Source organism: Arvicola amphibius, chromosome 4 (genome assembly GCF_903992535.2).
Source record: "Arvicola amphibius chromosome 4, mArvAmp1.2, whole genome shotgun sequence".
NCBI lineage: Eukaryota > Metazoa > Chordata > Mammalia > Rodentia > Cricetidae > Arvicola > Arvicola amphibius.
Window position 1 is genome coordinate 65,871,215 of NC_052050.1, and position 25,231 is coordinate 65,896,445.

Below are 25,231 nucleotides of genomic sequence, written 5' to 3' on the forward strand. Positions count from 1 at the left end.
TGCACCACCGCGCCTGGTTTAATCGTTTTCGTTCTTTTCCCTCTCAGCTCTTTCTCATCAGGGAGTCTTGAGAATCATCTTTTGCTCCTAGAGATACCGAGGTGTTTCTAATGTGGAGCGCCTCTGGCACCTGCCCTGGCCCGGCCCCGGCCCCGGCCCCGCGCAGGCCCTGCTCTTCCGGCATTTAAGGCGCGTAGCCGGCGCGGCTGCAGCTCCGAGTAGTTGAGAGTCACAGCCGGCCGGACGCACGAAGCAGGATGGGCTGCAGGCACAGCCGACCCAGCCGCTGCAAGCGTGCGGAAAAGGTACTGGGCACCGGGACACGGAGGTCTGCCTTGGGGTGCACTCAGAGGGACGGCAGAGGACACCGAATGGACAACAGTCGGGGGCTGGCACGGAGACCGGGGTGCAGGGACGGGGATGATCTGTTCCCGCCCCGTGCTGAGCCAACCCGGCAGCCGGCAGCTGAGTTGACACACTCAGCCCCAGGCAAACTGAAGCTGACCTCTGCTGTCCCGGCAGGGAGATGACTGCTGTGTCTATGGCCGATGGTCTTAAGTGTGGGGGCTGTCACTGTGCGGGCGAGGACCGGACGCTTGGCCTCTCTGAGTCTTGAGCTAAGGTCTAAGGCCGGCAATCTGAGTGGTCCACTGTCTTGCAGCGCGTGCATCTCTTGAGACCTGTTGGAAACCTAAACTCCCAGGTCCACCTAAGGGTTGCTAGACACGGTCTGCCCCTTAACGGAGTTTTGCCTCGGATCACTGTGCTATTTAGAGCCTGGAAAGCGGGTCAGGGCCTCCTGCAAGCCCCGAGCAGTGTGCGTGGGTTGCCCTTAGGGTAGCTGGGAGGGGCTAAAGAGGGAGGCGATCTGTAGGCTTCTGCAGCTCTCTCCTCCCTTCCTGTCCCTCCCCCAGGGACCTGAAGCTGGGTTAGGGCCCAAGAGACTGACTCAGGTTTCTGCCCCTTGAGGTCTGAGAAGCCCCAGGAGGTTGGAGCCCAGAAACAGGTCCATGTCTACAGAGATAATAGCAGGAGGCCCAGGGAAGGGAACTGGGACCCTGGAGTCCTGGTCCTGTTTCCTATTGCTCTCTGCCAGTCCCTCCATCCCAGCCAGGTGGGGATGGATAGCTCCTGACTTGATCAGCCCCCACTGTGAAAATGACGTCAGCTCTTCTGTGTTCCTGTCATCTGTTCTGTCTTTAGCTTTGTCAGTCTCTCTCTGTCTCTCTCTCTGCACCCTACCCTGCACTTCCAATGACTTCTTTTCTTTCATTTTCCTGTTTTCCTGTCTTTTTTTTTTTTTCTTTTCAGTTTTTCGAGACAGGGTTTCTCTGTAGCTTTGGAGCCTGTCCTGGAACTAGCTCTTGTAGACCAGGCTGGCCTTGAACTCACAGAGATCCACCTGCCTCTGCTTCCCGAGTGCTGGGATTAAAGGTGTGTGCCACCAACGCCCGGCTCCTTTTTTTTTTTTTTTGAGACAGGGTTTCATTGTAGCCAAGGCTGCCCTCAAATTGGGTATGTAGCCAAGGCTGGCCTTGAACTACTAATCCACTTGCCTCTCTCTCCCAAGTGCTGGGATTACAGGCATGCCCCATCATGCCAGGCTGTATGTTTTTGTTTAGTTTTTGAGAAAAGGTCTCAATATGTGGCACAGGTTGGTCCCAATTTTTCAATTTTCCTTAGCTGCCCCAGTGTTGAAATTATAGGTATGGGCTACCATTCCTGGCTTCCAGTGACTACAAAGCCCTTCATTCTTGTTGCCTCAAACAACCTGGCATGTCTGCCCTGCACCTGTGTGCCTTTGCTGGGTTCTGTCAATCACACTGCCTGTTGGCAGGACAGTGTGCTGCTTCTTGGCTAAGTTTCTACCTGTTCCTACCTCTCCTGGATGGTGCTTTTGCTTAATTCCTAATGCAGGTGTCAAGTCCTGAGCACCCAATCTATCCCAGCAGGCTGCCAATACCCCTGGGGGATGGAACACCAGAATAGAGAGGCTCAGGGGCCATAGGGTCAGACCACAATAATGACTCACCCTGCGAATTTCACTTCCTGCTCAGCCTCATGAAGGCCCTGAGAACTAGGTTGAGTTATGGAAAGAAGCTTCCCACATTACATGTGTGGACAAACACTGAGGCTCAGAGAGGAGTGTTGGCAGTCGGACGCTAGGGTGAGGGGGCTGCAGAGATAGCTCAGTGGATCCTTCTCCAGAGGATCTAGGTTCAAATCCCAGTACACACATGACAGCTCATAACCATCTTAAATTTCAGTACCATGGCATCTGACCACCCTCTTGAGGCCTCTGTGGGCATTCGACATGCATGTGGCACACAAACATACATGCTGGTAAAACACCCATAGTCATAATTTTTTTAAAAAAAAAAGTTTTTCCTAATTAAAAAAACATAGAAGACTTGCTGGATGTGGTGTCAACTTTAATCCCAGCACTCAGAAGGTAGAGGCAGGTGAATCTTTGTGAGTTTGAGTCGAGCCTGATGTACATAGAGAATTCCAGGACAATCAGAAGCACATAGAGAGATGTGTGTGTGTGTACATAAATGTGTACATATGAATATGAATGACTGGCTTTCTTCACATGCCATCTAGCCTGTCACCCCCCCCCACACACACACACACACATTCCCCCACCCTCCACCGCCTGTACAGATCATGGAGCAGGTGCCGAGAAGTGTGATGAGGGCCAACTGGGAGTCAGGCCAAGGCTTAGCCTGGCATGCAGCAGGAGAGCATCCTGGACGGAGAGGAAAGCTTCTTGGGTGGGGAAGTTTGGCAGGAGCTCCCCCAATCAAAGCTGAGGACTTAAGGGAAGTCCGAGCTACAGAAAGCCCAGGATGCGGGGCTTGTGCAGAGTTGGGTGGCTGGCAGCAGCGTGGGCCTTGATGAGAACTTGCCAGGCCTGCGACAGGATCCCAATGGTTGGGACCTCCCTGGTACCCCCAGCACATAGAGGGCCATGCCCCGTGGCTCTGCTGACCAGACGCTCTAGGCCTTACCGAGAAGCCCAGCCTGGGACTGTCTCTGCTGGCTCAGGACATACTGATATCCTGGGAATAGGAGCTGGGATGTAGCTCAGGGGCTAGAGACCTGGCTTCCATCCACAGCACCACACAAACTGGGCATAATGGTAGACGCCTCTAACCCCAGAGCTTGGAAGGTGTTGTAGGAAGGTCAGAAATTCAGGGTCATCCCCAGCTATGGTGAATTCAAGGCCAGCTTGGTCTACGTAGCACATTTAAGACCAGTCAGAGCTATACAGCGAAAGCTTGTCTCAAAAAACAAACAAACAAAAAACAGCAACGAGAAAAACTTCATCCCCACCATATAGGCTTCCTTCTCTCATGTCCTGTGTATATATTTTTTCATGTATTGTGTGTTTGTGTGTGTGTGTGTCTATGTGTCTCTGTGCACACACATGCCACTTCGTATGTGGAGGTCCGATAACAACTTTCAGGAGTTGCTTCTTCTCCTCCCTGGGGATCAAACTCAGGTGGTCAGTGTTGTTAGAAGGTAACCTTACCCACTGAGCCATCTCAAACACATACAACAAAACATGTTTGTCTGTAACAAACATATAAAATGTCTTCTTAAAGAACTTGGCAACCATTTGTGTGCCCACGCCCCTGGGTTCTGAGCCCCCATGGCCTTGCCTGAGGTCACAGATCTACTTGAGTGACCTTGCCAAGACCTGGCTTCTCTGGCTCAGTGTAAGAGAGTCACAACCTTGGTTCCTGTGTCTAGATCTGTTCTACAAAGTTGATGAGAGGTTAAGTGTACCAGACCCCAGAGGCCTGACTGGCAGGTGGTGAGGCATAGAATTAAAGTTGCCATCTAAGGATACCACTGCCTGCGGCTCACCTAAAAAAGCAAAGGAGTTTGTGAGGACAACAGAGACTTGTACTTGTTGAGATGGGCAGGTGCGGGGGTCCTGCAGCCCAGGTCTGGCCTTGGAACCTCCGTTCTCAAGGAGTAAATGCATCTGCTCTTTGCTGAGCTAGGACGCAGGATCTTGGCCACTGGGAGAAGCTAAAGGGAGCCAGATTTCCATTTCTTGTGCGGAAGTAATTGGAGAGAGAGGGAAAGGGAGGGAGGGAGAGAGAAAGAGAGAGAGAGGTGAGTTCATCATTACTAGAGGGCTTCAAGCAAAGGCCAAATGTAATAGAGGTAATACAAGCCCCAGATGGCAAACATTTACAAGTCTGCTGTGGAATCCTAATTATTCTTATCATTGCAATTTAAGGGTGGTGGTGGCACACCCCTTTAATCCCAGCACTCGGGAGGCAGGGGGATCTCTGTGAGTTCAATGCCAGCCTAGGCTACAAGAGCTAGTTCTAAGACAGGCTCCAAAGCTACAGAGAAATCCTGTCTTAAAAAAAAAAAAAAAAGAAGAAGAAAAAAGAGTAAGTTTCAAAAATTTAGAAAGGTAGGAAGAAATTTGGAAATTGCTTCTAAGCTCACCATTAAGAAATAGCCTCTATAAAATACATTGGGTGAAATTCTCAAAGAATTAGTACAATTTAAAAAAAACTAAAAAGAAATAGCCTGATTTTCTCGCATATATCATATAGATGAGGGTGATTATTTTTATAAATCTAGCAACTTTAAGATTTTTGTTGTGTGTGAGAAGGGGATGCATGCACACACATGCCTGCACCCTGAACACATACATCTCTCAGATCCCTGGGAGCTGCAGTTACAGAACGTTGTGAGCTGGGAACTGAACTCCTGTCCTCTGTTAGGCCAGCAAGAGCTCTCAACAACCTAGCCCTCTCTCCAGCCCTGAGTCTGGGACTATGTTGCATATGGCTAGTGCTCTCCCGGGGGCCTTTTTCCCGTGTGAATTAGTCTGCGGAACTTCTTTTTAATGGTCCTGGCCACGGTCTTTTTGTTTGGCCGGTTTGTGTGCATGCATTGACTCTTTACAGCCCTCCGACTTTGCTAGCGAGGAACTTCCTGTGTTCTCCTCCTAACCTGGGGCACAGTGACTTTGTCCCTAGATCAGCAAAAGTCTCATAAACAATGATGTCTTCGCTGGGACTTGACGGTAGGTAAGGATGAGACTATCAATGGCTAACCATGATATGCAGGTGAGGGTCCCAGGCAGAAGAAATACAGGGCACATTTGACCTTTTCTCTGAGGTTGCCAAAGGCATGCTGGTCAGGGAGTGTGAGACAAGCTGCCGGCCTGATCAGGCAGCAGCTGTCACGGCACCTTCTGCCCTAGCCACTACTGACACATCACACCGGCACGCACACGGCCTCTGTTCTGTTCATAACAACAGCACTGGCCCTCACGTGGCCTCTATGTTTTTAGCCAGAAAATAATGTCCCATAAATTAATCATGCTGGATGAATCCAATGCAAGCTTCCATGCACAGAGCCTTCTCAAAGACTCATGAGGTTCAGCCACATGTTAGACTGTGTTAGACAGCTAGACCTTTCAACCTAAAACTCACCAGAAAAATTCCTAAGCATTAGGTTCTGGGAATGCAACCTATTCTGGGAGGAGACTGGCCTAGCATAGTCAGGTTCCTGGATTTCATTCCCACCACTACATAAAACTGGGTGGTGGTACATGCCTCTAATCCCAGCACTAGGGAAGTAGAGGCAGGAGGATCAAGAGTTCAAGTCGCCAGGCAGTGATGATACCCCTTTAATCTCATCACTTGGGAGGCAGAGGCAGGCAGATCTCTGAGTTTGAGGCCAGCCTGGGCTACAGAATGCGTTCCAGGACAGCCATGGCTACACAGAAAAATCAACCAAACAAAAAAGAATTCAAAGTTATCTTAAGCTATATAGTGAGTTTGAGGGTAGCCTGAGCTACACTGTATAACAACTTGACTCAAAAAAAAAGTTCCTAGGAATCTTTGCCTTTGAGACACAACCTTTGGTGACATGCCTTCTGAGCTCATGCATGTTCTTAATTATGCTTTCTAAATTTGTGGTTGAACTTATAGGAGGCTAGAATCTTTCCCTAAGAGCCGGGCATGCTCCAGCCTCCTGTAAACACACCCATGTTTGCCTCCATTGGTGTCACACTTGAGCCTGCGCTTCTGTCGGCTTGGGGTCTCTATAGCGATAGCCTAAAATGGTGAAAGTTCAAGTTCATTGCCCAGGAGAGCTGTTTGAGTCCAGCGAGTGCATCATTGGGTGACAGGGACTACGCCTGATATGTGTGTTCATAGATCATACGATGTGAATTCTGTAATCTGCCTGAAAACAAGCAACGGTCATAGCACTGGGGAGGTAGGAGCAAGAGGAACAAGAGTTCAACGACATCCTTACTGTATAGCAAGTTTGGTGGCCAGTCTGGGCTACGTGAGACCCTGCCTCAAATAAATAAATAAATAAAAACCTAAACGAAGCTTGCTTGGGAAGAGTAGGCCTGTGCTGCAAGGCTGAGTGACCACCATTCAGACTGACACCTCACGAGGACCGAGCTTTCCATCCTCAAGGCCTGCATTATCCTCTCGGTATGTCCCACCCTCAGCACTTGTGAACTCTTGAGCCAGAAAAGATCCTTCCTCCTTTGTACTGCTTCTTGTCAGGCATTTTGTTACAACAATGAGAAAAGTCACTAAGAAAGGGTTGCACCAGGGCCTCATACAAGCCCTGCCAAGGAGCTATGCCCCATCCTTGCTCAAGCTTTTGTAAACCAGCGTGCTCACAAAATATAATTTGATCATTAAAAATAGGAATAAAGGGGCTGGAACGATGTCTTGGCGATTGATAGCAAGTACTGCTCTTCTAGGGGTCCTGAGTTCTGTTCCCAGCTCCAAGGTTAAGTGGCCTTTAACTGCCTGTAATCCAGGAGATCCTACACCCTCTTCTGGCTCCATGGGCACCTGCGCTCACATCCGCATCCTAACACAGACACACGCATGCACACATGCTTAAAAATAAAACACATCTTCTTAAAAGGTAGAAATAATGTCAGATATGGTGCATACACCTTTACAGCACTTAGGAGGCAGAGATAGGTGGATCTCTGGGTTTGAGGCCAGCCTGGTCTACAGAGTGAGTTCCAGGCCAGCCAGGACCTGCCTTAAAAGAAAATTGGCCATGGCAGTTCACATCTGTACTCCCAGCACTTAGGGGTAGAGGCAGGAGGATCATGAATTCAAGTTCATCTTCAGCTACACAGCAAGTTCAAGGCCAGCCTGTGCTACATGAGACTCTGTCTTAACAAAAACAAAAAATCAAAAATAGAAATAAGGGGCTGGAGTGATGGCTCATTGACACTGGTTGCTCTTCCAGAGAACCCAGGTTTGAATCTAGGCACTTGTATGGTGACTTACAATCATCTGTGACTCCATTTCCAGAGGATTCACAGTGCTGTGCTGTCCTCTCTAGGTACCAGACTCATATAGTGCACAGACAGACATGCAGACAAAACACTAATATACATATAATTAAATAAAATACATATAATTAAAAAATTTTTACAATATTTGTTTTATGGGTATGGAGGCTTTGCCGGCATGTACATATATGTACCACATGTGTACCTGATGCCCAAAGAGGTCAGAAGAGGATGTTGGCTTCCCCAGGAGCTGGAGTTATCAATGATTACAAACCACTATGTGGGTGCTGAAAACCAAACCCAGGTCCACTAGAAGAGCAGCAAGTACTTTAAATCACTGAACCATCTCTTCAGCCCCTAGAAAATAATTTTTAAAGAAAAAAATAGCCTAAACACCTCACAGTAAGATTGAAAAACTAGGACTGGTGGCTCAGAGGTTAAGAGCATTGGCTGCTCTTCCAGAGGTCCTGAGTTCAATTCCCAGCAACCACATGGTGGCTCACGGCCATCTGTAATGAGATCTGGTGTCCTCTTCAGGTATGCAAGCATACATGCAGGCAGAACACTGTATACACAATCAATAGATAAATCTTTAAAAAAAGATTTAAAAACTAAGTTTATTCCCAGAATATTTCACTTAATCATTATAATTAATATATTCACAGACCAATTAATGTGGCATGATAAATATTCATAATGTCTGAGAAATTAAGGTATTAGAAACCATGCATAACACCACAGCTCCAAATATGGATATACAGGTATATAATATACTCTGCTGTAGTCCAGGCTTATATATCCCAGGATTTTACTTTTACATTTTTCTGTGTTCTCCCTAATTTCTAAAGCAAATGCTGACTCCTGTGTAACTGGGAAAAAATTACATTATGTATTAATGTTTAAGAAAATGCCAGGGGCCCGAAGGGTGATGTAGTTCAGTGGCAAAGTGCCTGTTTACCACACACAAGGCCCTGGGTTCAATTCCCGGTGTATCAGGAATGCAGAGGATGGGGAGCGGAGACTAGGAACTGCCTGAAGGGAGCCCCAGGTGTCACTGTGCAAGTGCTAGCCTGGAGAGGCTTTTGTCAGGTCCTGGGAAGGCCATGACCTTCTTGCCGCTGGCAGATGTTCCTGGAGACAAGGTCTCCTCTCTGTAGTGATTGTTACCTGGAAGAACACAGTGTTTCCTGAGTTTGTGACTTTGTTTCGGATGATATACTGTGAGACTGAAGGCAGCCTGGGAGCTCTGCCATGCTCTGCAGGGCCCCTGCCTGCTGTGTTTCTCATACACGCAGCCAGACCCTTCTGCATCTGAACTCTGTGTTGTGCTGGATACTGCAGGTGTTTCTACCATTTTGAGGGAGCTGAGGTCTGGAAGCTCATGCAGCAATATAGTCTGAGTTCAGGATCTGAATCCAGAACTGGATGCTTCCAGAACTCCAGTCTTCTTTACAATTACTTTTAACTAGTATTTGTCTGTGTGATTCTGCGCTGACTGCTTGTTGTCTGGTGTCATTTTTAAGAGTTATTTTTATTTATACGTAAGTGTATTTTATGTAAGTGAATGCCACGTGAATGCAGGTTCCCATGGAGATCAGAAGAGGGTGTCAGTTCTCCTGGTGCTAGAGTTACAGGCAATCATGAGCTGCCTGATGTGGGTGTTGGGAACTGCACTCTGGTCCTATGGAAGAGCAGCAGCCCTGGGTTGGTCCTACTTTTTGTTTTGAACTCTCCATGTAATTCTGGTTGGCCTCGAACCTGCAATCCTCCTGCGTTAGCCTCCTGAGTGCTGGGATTATAGGCGTGCATCTTCACCCTGTCAAGGTGAAATCTAATTTGAAATACCTCCCATGAGACCTTAATTTCCTTTTTTGTCATAACCAGAGCTTCATAATGCTATTTTTTATTTCCTCTGTGTATATGTGCATGCGTGCATGCGTGGTGTGTGTGTGTGTGTAGTGTAGTGTATACTCACATGCAATGACACACAAGTGGAGGACAGAGGACAACTAACAGCTAATGGCAATCAGTTCTCTCCTTCCACTGTGTGGCTCCTGAGGATTGAATTCAGGTTGTTAGATTGGGTGGCAAACTCCTTTACCCACTGAACTATCTCACCTGCCCTACTTTGGCTATTTTTATAAACTTCTCATAGTCCTTTTGCCAAGAAGAAAGCCTTTGGGGCCAGGGAGACAGACAGCTCAGCATTTAAAAGTACCCACAACTCTTCCAGAGGAGCCAGGTTCAATTTCTAGAACCAACAGGGCAGCTCACAACTGCCTATAATGCCAGTCCCAAGGGATTTGATGCCCTTTTCTGGCCTCATCAGATACCAAACACACACGTGGTACACAAATACACATCCAGACAAAATGCTCATACACGTTAAATAGATAAATAAGTAAATAAATAAACTTTTTAATTAAAAGATAAAATTTAATTTTTAAAAAAGAAGGGAACCTTTGGGACTGGTGAGATGGTTTAGGAGGTAAAGGTGTTTGCCTCCAAGACTGATGACCTCAGTTTGACCCCAAGGACTCATGGTAGAGAGAACTGACTCTCCACGCTTGTCCTCTGTTCTCCATACATGCACTGTGGCACGCGCGCGCACACGCACACACACACACACATATTTAAAAAATAAGAAGAAAAAGGGAACCCATGATCTTGGAGCATTTGCTTCAGGGTGTATTGGCTGCCTCCAATAGAGCATGCAGCCACTCTCACCAAGAGTAGTCATGACAAAAGCCAGTCTTTGGTGCTGATGGAGTCAATGCCTTTGTATACCATTGGCATGGTTGGATCGGGTTGTTGAACTAATTCTAGAGGGTGGACGGAGACAGAAAGACCAAAATCAGTTCCAGACACATCACCTCTGGCCTGCCGACTTCCTGCTAATCATTTAGTAGTTGGCTCGAGACACTTAAGGTCTCTCAGTCTAAGCAGGGCCTGGCATTGTTGAAGTCACAGGTGCTTCATCTTCCTCCTCACTGTGTCATCACGATGGTGACTGCACAGTTGAAGGGAACATACAGTGAATGAGAAAGCTTTGGTGTTAAGCTCCTTCGCCATGTGAACGTGGCTACATCATTTTGTCTCTCCTGGCTGTGACAAAAGACCAGATGAGTATGGTGGTATTCTCCTATAATCCAAGGATTTGGGAGGTTGAAGCAGGAGGATCATGAGTTTGAGGCCAGCCTGACAAATAAAACAAAACAAAACAAAACCAAAGCAAACGAAAAACCCAAGCACAGTGCTTCAAAGATGATTTACCAGCTAAGGGAACTTGCTGCTTTACCAGAGGACCCAAGCATCCATGACTGACAACTGTCAGTCACCCAGGTCCAGGAGACAAAATATCCTCTTCTAGCCCCATAAGCACCCATATGGATGTGGTACACACACACACACACACACACACACACACACACCTCGATCCACATATGCATAAATAAAAATAAAACAGGCTGGGTAGATGACTCAAGAGATAAGGGCCCTTGCTCTCAAGGCTGATGACATGAATTCTGTCCCTAAGACCCACATGGTGAAGGCAGAGAACTGGCTCCCACAGGTTAACCTCTGGCCTCCACACATGTGTGAGACACACACATACCCACGCTTGCTAAATAAAGCATAAAGCAATTTTATGAAGCATTTTTGGGGTGTAGCTCTCTGGTCAAATGCTTGGCAAGCTGGGAGATATTTAGAAGATTGATAACAAGCGTGAGATTAGAGGCGTCTATGGCATTTCTGTGGCACCTCCATGACACAGAGGCTTGAAAAATTATTTAGAAATAAAACATGCAAGAGGTTTTATGCAATGATCAGATTGTGTTAGTCAGAGGTCAAAGGGCGTGGGGACATGAGGAAAGTGATACAGAAAATTCAGATTAAAACCAACTCGAGCAGCCATGGCCCAGCATTTCCTGTTCCTCCTCCTTAGCTCAGTCTTGAGCCCTTCCCATCTATCTGCCTCAGCTTCTTCTCTTGCTCTTGAAGCAGTGGGTAAAACCTTGGGCAGTTGTATGAGTATTTTCTCACTCTTATCAAACTGGCTGTCTTTAACCGTACATAGGAAACAAACTCGGTCTTCAAATTCTGAAATTTGAATCTCTGCAAATGAATCTGCATAGCTTGAAACCAATTGCTTCATTACACTGGGTAGCCTTCTGTTTGTTGTTTCTTTGAGAGACCATTTAGCCATCTCTCCAGGTCCCAGGGTGACTTTTTAAAAGAATTGAGGGAGCTAATGAGAAAGCAGAGTACATGATGATGTTGCTGCCAAGGGCTGAAAACCTGAGTTCAGTTCCCAGAGCCCACGTGCTGGATGGAAAGAACCAATTTCACAGGCTGCTCCCTGTTCTCCATGAACCATGTCTGGTGCACACTCACGGAACACACACACACACACACACACACACACACACACAATAAATAAATGTTATTTTAATTACATTTTGTGTATGGGAAGGGGCACACACACACACACATACCACAGTGAATGTGTGGCGATCAGACCACAACCAGCAAGAGTTGACCCCCTCCTTCCACATGTGGGTCCTGGGGATCAAATTCAGGCTGTCAGGCTTGGTGGCAGGAGCCTTTACCTACTGAACCATCTCAATAGGCCAATAAATGTTATTTTTAAATTTAAAGTAGTTTTGGGCTGAGGAGAGGACTCAGTGGCATTCAATCATGAAGAGCTGAGTTCAGATCCCCAGACCCCATGTAAAGACAGACCTGGTGGCACACATCTATAATCCCAGCCCTCCTACAGTGAGTGACAAAGTCAGGAGAAATTCTGGAATCTTTTGGGCAGCTTCCTAGAGGAGACAGCAGAGATGAGACCCCGTCTCAAACCGGGTGAAAGGCAAGAACCGACACCTCTGACCTCTACACACCCAATGCACAGCGAGATTTTTTTAAATTTTATTTTTATGTGAATTCATGCATGCATGCATGTGTGCATGCGTGAGTACGTGTGTGTGTGTGTATGTGCGCGTGCGCGCGCGCACGCGCGTGTGCAACTGTCTGTGGAGGCCAGAAGGAGGGTGTCAGATCCACTGGAGCCGGAGACACAGTTGGTTATGAGCCACCAGGTGTGGGTGCTGGAAACAGAAGTCAGGTCCTCTGGAAGAGCAGGAAGAGCTCTTAGCCACTGAGCCATCTCTCCCCCACAAAGACTCATTTAAAAGAATTTCTGTTGGGCTCTATTGGTTTACAGACAAGCTTAAGGGTGCTGCCTCAGTGCCAGTGTCTTCTGGGAGCCCCCTGAATACACTGTAATGTTGTTTGCTTAGATGACCTTTCCAAAGCCCGCCTTTTCTGAAAGGGTGAGTCAGATGTGCACATCTGTGGGGCCATCCTGTGTTTTAATAATACAACTGTCCTGATGTTGCTGGCCCCACCCCTGACCTGCAGCATCCTTAACTGTGAGACTTATTTGAATGAGGAATGCCTGGGGGTGGGGGTGGAGGGAGCTGTCCACAGGGCACACAGGCTCCTGATAGAATACTGTCATCTGATCCTGGCCCCCAAAGTTTAGTAGGACTGCCACACATCTCAGGTGTGGGACAGTGAGACCGGCTGTGAGCGGTCAGCTGGGAGAAAGTGGTCCGGACTCCTGCTGCTGCTGTTCTCTGGTCTCTGTGAGCCTGTCTGGGGCAAGAGGAGAGGGGGACCCCAGAGGACAGATCAGTAACCTGACAACATAAAGCAGAGATGAGCTGTAGCCGTTAGAACTTGAAATAGTGTCAGGTGTGTGTTTGGTGGGGGCATGCTCCATGTAGACCAACAGAGGCCTGTCCTGCCCCATGAAACATCAGCAATAAAAGACTCCCAAGACCCTCTCTACCCAGGCAATCCTCTAGTAACTTATCTGAGCCTAAGGACGACAGGCCCTCAGGGGCCTGTCTCAGAGGGCTCTGTCCTGTCTCCATCATCTCTCCCATCAGTCATAGAGGAGGCGGGGTGCTGAGGACGCAGGCTGTATGCTGCGAACAGTTGAGAGACTGCTTTAGCCCATTTCGTCTCACTCCTGACCCCACTCTTCACTCTAGGTGGAGGAGACACAGACAGAACTCCCGGAGACACTGGACAAAGAGGGAAGGATCCTGGAAGGACGGCATGAAGAGGCTGGACAGGGTGAGGACCAAGAAGGCCCAGGAGGCTCCTCAGGGGGCCCTTGGCCTCAGAGGGGTGATGGGACTTTCCTCTTGGGGTGTGCCTTTAACATTCTGTCACGAAGCTCTCTTTTATTCTCTGCTTTCTTCTATTCGAGCATCTCCCCCACCACACCTGTTTCTCTTCCGTTTTAAAAGCATCTACAGGAAGTCTACCCACCTTAGGTGGGCGTAGCCACACGCGCCTATAATCCCAGCAGTTGGGAGGTGAGGCCATGCAAGGATCAGGAATTCAAGGCAAGCCTCTGCTACATACAAAGTGGAGGTCAGCTTGGGCTACGCCAAACTATATCTCTAAAGGGGGGGTCAGAGTCTAGAAAACCGAGACAAGCGAAATCACTCTTTTTATAACCACCTTCTGTCCCTACAGCAATGACTCCTAAAAATTACGGCTAGGATGGGGCTAGGGAGAAGGCTCCATGGACAAAAATGCTTGTGGCACAAGTGTGAGGACCTGAGTTCAGATCCCGAGAACTCATCTAAAGACGCACCGTGTGCGTCTATAATCCCTGCCCTCATATGAGAAAGGAGGTGGAGACAGTTGAGCTCCCAGGATCTCACAGCCCAACTAACCTAACATCTGTAGGGCAAACAAGATCAACATCTGAGGTTACCCTCTGACTTCTGCAGTGTCTGTATTCAACACACACCATATACGCACACAGTTTTGGCTAGGGTAGTCAGACATGGCTCATGGCTTGTAATCCCATCACACAAAGCTAAAGGTAAGAGGACCACTGTACATTTGAGAACATTCCTGGCAACGAAGTGAGTTAAAAAGCCTACTGAGATACAAAGCAAAAACCTGTCTCAAAAAAATTAAGCCAAGACTGGAGGGGACAGCTCAGCCGCTGAGAATATGTGCTGCTCTTCTGGAGGACCTGAGTCTGTCTCCCAGCATCCACATCCAGAAGTTTACAGCCACCTGAACTCCAGTCCCGAGGAAACAAATCCTCTCTGCCAGCTTCCACGGGTATATGGTCATGTCATATACCCCACACAATAAGACAAACATACACATACGCACACACACACACAAATATTTTTAACTAAATCAGTTTTTGTCACAATCTTAGTTTTTAAATAATTGAGAATTGAAATGACTAAGTACATGCATATTTATTTTTTCGGATTAGCAAACCACACCCACAACATCGGTATATGTGACACTGGTGATGTTTAGTGCATTTACCATGCATGCAATCATGACTACCACTCAGGACATTCCAGGACATTCTTCTCCTCACCCCAAAAAGAAACACCCAGCAGTTGTCACTCCACATCTTCCCACCAGCCTCTGGCAACTGCTAACCGGCTCCCTAATTTCACAGTATCAGATAGCCTGGCTTACTTCACCCAGCAAGATACTTCCATGTTACAACATACATCCGGGCTCCACTTCTTTTTTATGGCTGACTAACACGCCACTGAATAGACATACCATGCCTTGTTGACTTATTCATCATGGATATCTAAGCTGTCCTGTCTCCAGCGACCGTGAATGGTACCACTGGCCCAACGTACTTTGCCTCACCTTACATGTAAGAGGAAGACTGTGGTATTTCTATACTCACCCTTTTGAGAAACTCCCAGACTCTTTTCCATAGCAGTTGTCCCACTTCATGCTCTTCCCAGCAAGGTCTGGGGGTCCCAGTGGCTCCACAGCCTTGTCAATATGTGGGCTTTGTCCACTGCTGTCCTCATTGTGGTGAGCATGAGGTGGCATCTCGTTCAGGGTGTTTGGGGTTTTGTTTGTTTTATTGCTATTGTTCAAAACCTAAGCTCACTGTGTTACATAGGCCAGCCTGGAACTTATGAGTAGCCCAACCTGGCTTCCAGCTTGCAATGACTCTCCTGCCTCAGCCTCCTGAGTGTTGGAATTAAAGGTATATGCCACCACACCCAGCCGATTTGTTTGCTTTTGAGTCTGGGTGTCAGTAAACCAACCAGCCTGGCCTCAGCCTCCTAAGGGGATGTATAACACCACAGAGGAATGAATGACACCGTTCCCAGTTTATTGGGCTTTTTTTCCCCCTGGGACAGTGTTTCTCTGTAGCTTTGGAGCCTGTCCTAGAACTAGCTTTTGTAGACCAGGCTGGCTTCAAACTCACAGAGATCTACCTCCCAAGTGCTGGGATTAAAGGTGTGCGCCACCACTGTCTAGCAATTGGACTTTTGATCTGCATTTCCCTGACTACCAACTGGTTGATATTGTTTTGTATACTGTTGGCATTTGTGATAGCTACTTTGGAAAAGCTATGTAAGTTTTAACAACATTGAAATTAACTTTGAAAATGAACATACAGGCTCTTGACCCTTCTCCAGAATTACTTCTTACTTGTTTTTGTTTTGTTCTGTTTTGTTCTTTTTGAGACGGGAGTGGGGGGTTGGGGGGAGGTGGGTCTCACTAAGTAGCTCTGCCTGTCCTGAAACTCACAATGTAGCCCAGGCTGGCCTCAAATTCCATCATCTTCCTGCTTCAGCTTCCTGAATGTTGGATTACATTCAGCCAAGAAGTCCAGCCTGAACCAGCCTTCCTTTTTGTAGCTGGGCTTGGTAACATGCTCGAAACAGTATTAAATGAGAAGAACAAGAGCTGGAGAGAGGCACAGGGTCAGGAGTGCATGCTGCTCTTACAGAGTTCAGTGCCCAGCACCCACGTAGCACAGCTCATAATCACCTGTAACGCCAGCTGCAGAAAATCTGATGCCCTCTTCTGGGCTCTAAGGGTATTACACACAGAAGACTATATACACACACACAACTTTTTTTTAAAGCAAGTACTTAATAAAGGCAAAAAATGAAAGCAAAACTCCCAGTTTCATTCCAAATCATCATTCTCTCTCTCTCTCTCTCTCTCTCTCTCTCTCTCTCTCTCTCTCTCTCTCTCTCTCTCTCTCTCTCTCTCTCACTCTCTTTAAAGAACAGGATATAAAATTTAGGCCGGGTGGTGGTGGTGCACGCTTTTAATCCCAGCACTTGGGAGGCAGAGGCAGGCAGATCTCTGTGAGTTTGAGGACAGCCTGGTTTACAAGAGCTAGTTCCAGGACAGGCACCAAACCTACAGAGAAACCCTGTCTTGAAAAAAAAAACAAAACAAACAAACAAATAAATAAATAGAATTTGCATATGAATTCCATATGTTCATGACGGCTTATGAAAGGAGTAATTCTGGAGCCAAGTGTGGCAGCACACTCCTTAAACCTCAGCACTCGGGAGATAGGGAGGTAGTTACAGCTACAAAAAGGAAGGCTGGTTCAGGCTGGACTTCTTGGCTCGTACTGTAATCCAACATTCAGGAAGCTGAAGCAGGAAGATGATGGAATTTGAGGCCAGCCTGGGCTACAAGCTGAGTCCTGCCTCACAAAAAAATGAAGCAAGTCTAGACTATAACACCCAAGGGTTTGCTTGCTTCTTGAGAGTCTAGACATCTAGATTTGGTTCTTAAAAGTGATCCTTTTCATGAAGATTTGCTTCTCTGCTGGCATTCCATTTTTCTTCCACTCCCAGTAACATAGTAGCTAGGACAGAGGTCTGAACAAGTTTCAAACTTTTGAAACATTGACATTGGCACAGAATGTTTGGCAGTAGAATTAGAGCCCCTTGAAACACCCCCTCACAAGCCTAAACTACTGCTCAGCCTCTGTCCATTCTGCCAATTTCTGTTTTAAATCTACCTTCTCTGCCTACATGGCTACATGGGAAAACCTCGCCCTGTGGGCACTGGTTTAATAATATTTAGTAAAATGAACATATAGATACAAAGTGACCCACTATGGGGCCCAGGGGAATTGCCTATAGGGGACCCTCCCAGTAGTCAGAATTCTATTTTTTTTATAAAGTGTATTGCATTTATTTGTGTGGTATTTGTGTCTATGTGTGTGTATACATGTGGGGGGTGTGCACACATACCACAACACGTGTGGGGGTCAGAAGACAAACTGCAGGAGTCAATTCTCTCCTCCTGCTACATGGGTCTTGGGGATCAAACTCAGATCATCATAGTGAGACCCTAACTCAAGCAAACAAAGATTTATTTGGAATTGTTTTTGCTGATAGTGGTGGTTGTCATTGTTTGGGCTACTCAGGGTCTCACTGTGTAGCCCTAGCTGGCCTGAAACTTACTATGTAGACCAGGCTGGCCTGGAACTCACTGAGAAGCACCTGCCTCAGCCTCCCAAGTACTGGGATTAAAGGCTTGTGTTTAAACACCTGGTTTCATTTGTTTTGTTTGTTTGTTTGTGTGTGTGTGTTTGTGTGTGTGTGTGTGTGTGTGTGTGTGTGAGAGAGAGGAGAGAGAGAGAGAGGAGAGAGAGAGAGAGAGAGAGATAGAGAGAGAGAGAGAGAGAAAGAGAAGGTCTCACTATATAACCTAGACTGGCTTTGAACTCCTGGTAATCCCCCTGTCTCAGCCTTCCAACTACTGTTTACAGGTGAAAACTACCTGTATCTAGTTGTAGGCTCTCTTTTCTGTGACTCTGGTGCTTTGGCTAAAGTTAACTTCCTTCCCAGTCACCCCTGTGGCACTTCTCTGCCTGGTCATTGGCCATTTCTGAGTGATCAGATGGGCCTGGGGATTTTCCCAAGAGGGTTTCTGGGAAGGCGGAGTGGTATCTCTCACCAGATTCATAGTGGGATGGGTGAATCTCCGGTGCCCTGCCCTGCCCATCTGGGAAGACCTGGCAGGGCTCCTTCCCCTGGGCCCTGCCCGTAGAGACAACCTGGTAGAACTTCTTGGCCCCACTTCACAGCTGAAGCGATGGACTTTGAGCACGCACCGTCATGTCTCACCGTCTCTCAGTCTTGAAGAAGGGGAGGCAGGAGGACTACAGGGATTCCTGTCACAGATACCCTGTCCTTTTTGTGACTTTACGGCACAGCTTCGGCTGCATGCCTTTCTTTCCCCTGGCCTGCTGCAGCAGGACACCATCAGGCCTGCTGCAGGATCCAGGGCACCGCCGGTCCTCCTGCAGCATCCCCGCTGCAGGGTTCTTGTGGCTGAGCCTCAGGGACACATGAGCGCCCACTGCTCCCCCAGGATGGGACCTTTCTGTTCCCCAGGGATTTGTGAAGCCCCTCGAAGGTCTCTGACTCCAGTCCTGCTTTCTTTCTGTGGCTGTGATGCAGAATGACCAGGAACAGCTTGGAGAGGAAAGGGTTTATTTGACTGACAATTCCAGGTCACACTCCATCATTGAGGGAAATCAGACAGAAACCTGGAGACAGGATCCACGGGAGAATACTGATTGCCAGCCTGCTTCCTGGCTCTCATTTGCCCATGCTCAGCCTCTTACAATAGCCCAGGCCTCCTGCCAGACCACAGGGGGCTGAGCCCTCCCATATCAATTAGCAGTCAGGGCAATGGTCCACAGGATATCACAGGTCAATCTGACCTAAACAGTTCCACAATTGAGGTTCCCTTTTTCTTTTTCTTTTCTTTTCCTTTTTAGTTTTTCAAGACAGGGTTTCTCTGTGTAGCCCTGACTGTCCTGGAACTCACTCTCACTTTGTAGACCAGGTTGGCCTTGAACGCAAAGATCCACCTGCCTCTACCTCCCAAGAGCTGGGATTAAAGGCATGCACTATCACCATCTGGCAAGGTTCTCTCTTCTTAAGTGACTCTAGGTTGTATCTAGTTGATAATATAACCAGAACAGCTCCTGAGAGCGGAAGATGAAGCTCCTGAAAGAGACAGATGAAGACTATTGCACAGCTCCTGGGTCCAGTGGGCCCTGGGGTGATCATCAGCACCTTGTAGACCTCAAGGAGCTTGGCAGAGGTTTTGTGGAAAGTTTTTGAGTTTATAGGGATCTCCTGTCTTCACAGCCCTGCCGACGTCAAGTGCACGGGAGAAAGACTCTTCTAGTGTCTCCGTCCAAGAGGCTAAAGCCTCATTGCAGGTGAGAAGGGCCTGGTCATTTGGGTTGGGTTAGTGGGGAAATGGCAAGGGGGAGCCACATGGAGCTCCAAAGTGGCCAAAATGATGCCAGTAGGTTAAGGGGGATTGGGGTGTTTGCTTTCCATATATCCTGACCAGATGGTTGGTTAAGGGGACTTGGCATGCTATCAGGGTCGCCCTCCTTTCGTATGGCATCACCTGTTTTGTGCGGTTTGGAGGGTAATTAATTTTATTATTATTTTATGCGTGTGTTTTTGCCTATATGTGTGTCTTTTTTTTTTTTTTTTTTTTTTTTGGTTTTTCGAAACAAGGTTTCTCTGTAGCTTTGGTGCCTGTCCTGGAACTAGCTCTTGTAGACCAGGCTGGCCTCGAACTCACAGAGATCCGCCTGCCTCTGCCTCCTGAGTGCCGGGATTAAAGGCATGTGCCACCTCCGCCCGGCTGTGTTGGGATGTTTTATCACATAGCAGCAGAAATGAAAGCAGAGCATTTCCCAAGACTGTCAGAAGGATCTTGGGGATGGCGTAGACTATAGAATGGGGCTGGCATCATGAGGGTCCAGGTATGGCAGTGTCCTGAAAGCAGATATTCAGAAAGACTTCTCAGAGGAATGAGGTCTAAGCCCGGAAGCAGCTTAGGATCCTTCAGTGAAGGGAAGTCCTCAGCAGCATCAAACAACCTTCTCAAAAGCATGGAGGAAGGGGAGGAAAACGGTGTCTAAGGGAGTCCAGGATGCCAGAGTTGTAGGAAGGCCAGGGGTGAGCAAGGGCCATAGGGAGGGACTGAGCCTAGGAGTATAGGAAGAGGTTGGCCTCTGTCACAAAGGGAACGGCTGAGAAGATCTCTGTCAGGGGAAAAAGTACAGAGAACGTTCCCTGAGATTGGGGGTACAGTGTGATGCTGAGCCCCTGCATAGACAAAAGTGGAGGATGAGCTTTGAATGTAGGTCGACTTTGGTTTGAGATAACCATGACGTCATCCCAAGACTGTAGGGACAGTATTAAGTCTTCTCACTACTGTGGTGAAATACATGACAAGAAACAACTTAGGGAAGGAACAGTTCACATTGGGTCGTGGTTTGAGTCATTCCATCATGGTGGGAAGGTGTGACAGCTGGTCACGTTGCACCCACGATCAGGAAGCAGAGAAGCGATGAGCCGTGATGCTCAGCTCGCTCTGTCCTTTTTATTTTATTTTATTTTTTTAACCTTATTTTATGTGTATTGATGTGAAGGTGTCAGACAGTTGTGAGCTGCCATGTGGGTGCTGGGAATTGAACCTGGGTCCTTGAGAAGAGCACTCAGTGCTCTTAACCGCTGAGCCATCTCTCCAGCCCCTCGCTCTGTCCTTTCAGTCCAGGACCCCAGCCTATGGCATGGTGACACCCAGACCTCAGTGAACCCGATCTAGAAACATCCTCACAGGCATGCCTAGAGGTTTGTCTCTTGGATGATTCTAGATCCTGTCAAGTTATCAATTAATCATCCCGAGAGCCATGAAAGGCTATAGTGAGAGGTGGGGCTGGGATGTTTCAAACTCTAGTAGCCGTGGGTTCAACCTGCTCTGCTGGGCGGTGTATGATACAGGCCAAAAGCACACTGAAGGGCCCCAGTCCTTCCCTTTTAACTGACGTAAAGAGAATCACCTTGACCAGCCAAGCTCTTTGCTTCCTGCTCCCTCCTCCAGAACTCCTGTGCAATGCTAGTCTCATCACAGGAGGCCATCCAAGCCCAGATGAACAAGGTGGAAGGGTCCATCCTTAGCCAGCTCTATAAGAACCACATCCAGGTGGGTGCAGAACCCTGGCCAGCCTTTATCCTTGGTGCGGTGGGGAGGTCATGGGCAGACAAACATAGAGGACAGGCCTCAATCTTGAACCATACCCCTCACGGGAGCCCAGCAGCAAGAGGGGCCTCAGCTCACACCAAGAGAGGCAGACAGATGGTGGAGCACACAGCTCTATGGGTTCAGAGGGAACTTGGGGCAACCAGCGAACCTGACGCAAGATAGTGCGTCAGCCTACTGAACTACAGCTGTGTGCCCAGCAGTCAAAGGCCTCCAAAGGGCCCCTGGGAGGGTGAGAGAAATGCACCCTTGGCTATGAAAGGGAGATCACACCAGACCAGTGCAATGAGCCCCTGGCAGGATGGGGAGGAGAGCAGGGGAGACCCACGTCCTTCGCTACCTGCTGATTGATGGGGTCCCTCTGTGTTTTTCTCTAGGACTATGGGAGCCCCGGCCCGTTCTGGGAGCAAGAGCTCGAGAGTTTGCACCATGTTATTGAGATGAAGAATGAGCGGATTCATGAGCTGGAGAAACAGCTGCTCCTGCTAGAGATGCTGGTCAGTGCTGGGCAAGCAGCAGGCTGCCACTTTCTGGACATTTCCAGTTCCGGCTTATCCCACACCCCGCCCCTCACTCCACCTCAACCCACTCCTGACAGCTTGTCTCTGCTGTTCCTGCCAGGAGTCTGGTCTGGGTCAGGCAGCGGCTCTGTGTCACCTGACTCCTGTTTTTTCTTGGGCTCTCAGGTCGCTGTAACTAGGGCAGCACTGGGGCCCCCCGCAGCCCCTGCTCTTCAGAGGGGGTGGCAGCTGTCATACTGCAGGCAGGGGCTGAGGAAGGAGGTGAGGCCCATAGGTCAGGCAGGCAGAGGAGACTAGCCTCAGCAAAGGTAGAGCTGGGGAACTGAGATCCTTCAAAGACCCAGAATTGAGACCTCAGAACCCTGGGTTCCATCAATTTGCGGGATTGGTTTGTTTGGGGTTTTATTAGATTGATTGATTTTTGTGTACATATGGGTGGGCGGGCGCACGCTGTGGCATGCATGCGGAAGAGGGCAGGTGACAAGAGTAAGTTCTCTCCTTTCACCATGCGGGTTGCTGGGATTGAACGCAGGTTGTCCAGCATGTCAGAAAACGCCCTTTACACCCTGAGCCATTTTTCAACCTTTGTTGTTGTTGTTGTTTAAGATTTATGTGTGTGAGTGTTTTGCCTACATGTATACATGTGCACCACATGTATGCAGTACCCACAGGGGCCCAGAGAGGGTGTCAGATTCCCTGCAAGAGTTACAGTCAGGCCGGGCGGTGGTGGCGCGCGCCTTTAATCCCAGCACTCGGGAGGCAGAGGCAGGCGGATCTCTGTGAGTTCGAGACCAGCCTGGTCTACAAGAGCTAGTTCCAGGACAGGCTCCAAAGCCACAGAGAAACCCTGTCTCGAAAAACCAAAAAAAAAAAAAAAAAAAAAAAAAAAAAAGAGTTACAGACAGTTATAAGAAGTCTTGCGGTGGCGCTGGGAATCAAACCTGGGTCCTTGGCATAAGCAGCCAGTGCTGAGCCATCTCCCCAGGCCCGGCTGAGCCCAGAACTGGTTTTGTTTTTTACATTCTCCAAGAGCAAAGGTCGAGTCAACAGTTCCACCTTAACTCGGGCCTTGTTTCCAGTTAGCGGCTTGCTCCATAAAGTGAAGGGCTGACCTAGAAAAAAGCAGTGTCCGGGGGAGAGGCGATGGCACCCACTGTGCCGAGTGAGTGAAACAGCTTTTCCACGCTCCTTCTCGGTTTGTTTCAGAAAGAAAAAAATCTGATATTAGCCCTGAAAAACACCACCCTGCGGCAGGAGGTTGAGGACCTTCAGTTCCAAGCTGGGAACAGGCTGACCGTGTCAAGGTAGCCACCATCCCCCTTCTCCCACTCCCAACCTTCTGCCAGAACTTCCAGCTGGGCGGGACCCGGAAGAGCCTGGGGACTGGATGGACAAGTGGGCCCAGGTCCTGTCTTGGGAACATGACTCCTCTTTCCTTGGGAGTCAGGAAGTCCAGTTTCTCAACAAGAGAAAGAGGAAACAGGAAACAGTCCACCTGAGCAGGCATGCGTGGAATGAATCGGTCCTGAAGCTTTGTAAGTGAGCACTGATGTCCCATGACATTGGGCAGTTGAATACGTGACACCTAGTCTCTGGTGGAATCCTGCTCTGGATCCTAAGAGCTAGGTCCTGTTATCCCCATTTGCTTATGAAGAAACCAAAACACAAACTCCATGTCACCTAAGGTGACCCAGCGGGGTGTGAGGCTCGGCCTGGAGCCACCCAGAGCTCCACCTGTGGGGATTTGGCACATGGTCAACAACTAGAACTCCCCTCACATACAGGCAGTAAGGAGGGGAGTGGTTGGGGGGGACACCTTGGAGAGAGCTGGCATCGCACCCCCTCCCCACATGCAGGCCTCAGGAATGATTCCCGGGGGAATGAGTTGGTTCAGGCTCCCTGCTCTGTCGGTACCACAGGCAGTTCCGGAAAGATCTACTTCAGGACCTGGAGAAGGAGTCGCAAAACGGCCACTGCTGCAGCAGACGGAGGAGCCACTGAACGGTCGGAGTCCTTGGGGCCTGGGCCTCCTCCATCTTACCCTGCCCTCTCCTGCACCTCAGAGGCCTCTGTCCTCATCATATAGACTCAGGCCCTGGACCCACCGTGGCTCCCGGACTCACCACTCCCTCCAGTCTGTGGAGAAGAGGGCAAGACTCCATTCTTCTCCCAGGGCCGACTAGGTAGGCAGGAGGAGATGTGTATAGGTAACAACACTGGTGGCAGAGGTTGGGCCACCAGCATCACCCAAGAAGTGCCTTCCCTTAGTTGGCCCAGAGAACAAGCAAGTACAGTTACAGCCCCCACCTGGTGCTTATGAGGGCATCCAAGACTTCGCCCACGGCAGCTGGCGCCACTTTGATCATCTGACAAAGGGGACAGTCCCCACTCCCAGATCAACAGCTTTACAGGCAACTCACGGACACATCCAAGTTCTTCTAACTACACCCGTAATTCTCACTTGAAGAAGAACTGTGAACGACGGCATCCCAAGAGAGAGGAATACAGTATTGTTTTTGTTGAGATGGGGTCACGCCACGTAGCCTAACCTTGAACTCAAAACCCCCACGCCTCAGCCTCTTGCGCACTGGGAACACACGGGGCATGCGCCGCCACACCCAGCGGGATGAAGAGCTGATTTGCTGCCGTGCTCAGCACTGTGAATGTTTTTAAGTATGTGTAGCTCAGGTCTGAATGTGAAAATTAAATCTTTTGTTAAAAATGAAACTTTGTTTTCACGTTCTTCTCAGTGAGGATGTATTTCATTCTGCGTTTGTCTGCTGCGGTGGTGAAATTCACTGACAAAAGCAACGGAAGAGAGGAAGGGCTGATTGCGACCCAGGGTCCCAGGGGGACAGCGTTCATCATGGTGGCAGGATCATGAGGCCTGCCTGTCACACGACGTCATCAGCCAGGAAGGAGTGCAAGTCTATTAAGCCTGAAGGCCCACCCCCAGCAACATACCTCCTCCAGCAAGGAAGTGACCTGGAGGTTCCAAAACAGTCCCAAACAGGGCCACCACCTGGAGACCATGTGTTCCAAACATGTGTACCTATGGGGGACATGTTATATTCAAACCATATTTATTAGGACATGCTAATCCCCTTACATGCTATGTTCTCGAAAGGTGTATCTCACAGTTTCTGCAGTGCAGGGTAGAGGTTCTCAACCTATGGGCCTTGGGGTCATATATCCGATATCCTGCATCTCAGCATTTAGGAGGGTTGAGAACCACTGGGGTAGCGTATTTAGATAGTTTTTCTGGTTTTTTTTTTTTGTTGTTGTTGTTGTTTTTGGTTTTGGTTTTTCGAGACAGAGTTTCTCTGTGGCTTTGGAGCCTGTCCTGGAACTAGCTCTTGTAGACCAGGCTGGCCTCGAACTTACAGAGATCCGCCTGCCTCTGCCTCCCGAGTGCTGGGATTAAAGGCGTGCGCCACCACCGCCCGGCTTAGATAGTTTTTCTGGT

The 25,231-nt window shown here is 48.7% G+C and overlaps 1 protein-coding gene across 2 annotated transcripts; it reads left to right on the top strand.

Moving 5' to 3' along the window:
- Positions 1-24,488, top strand: Ccdc69 (coiled-coil domain containing 69). Of its 2 annotated transcripts, XM_038328293.1 has the most exons (8): positions 1-305; positions 13,378-13,462; positions 19,327-19,400; positions 21,086-21,187; positions 21,622-21,741; positions 22,972-23,069; positions 23,213-23,300; positions 23,685-24,488. In XM_038328293.1, exons 1-7 carry the CDS (start codon positions 258-260, stop codon positions 23,262-23,264), a joined length of 579 nt encoding a protein of 192 aa, XP_038184221.1. In that variant the 5' UTR covers positions 1-257; the 3' UTR covers positions 23,265-23,300; positions 23,685-24,488. The 2 variants fall into 2 exon arrangements, with proteins under 2 accessions (XP_038184221.1, XP_038184219.1); XM_038328291.1 differs by lacking the exon at positions 23,213-23,300.
- The last annotated feature ends 743 nt before the right edge of the window (positions 24,489-25,231 follow it).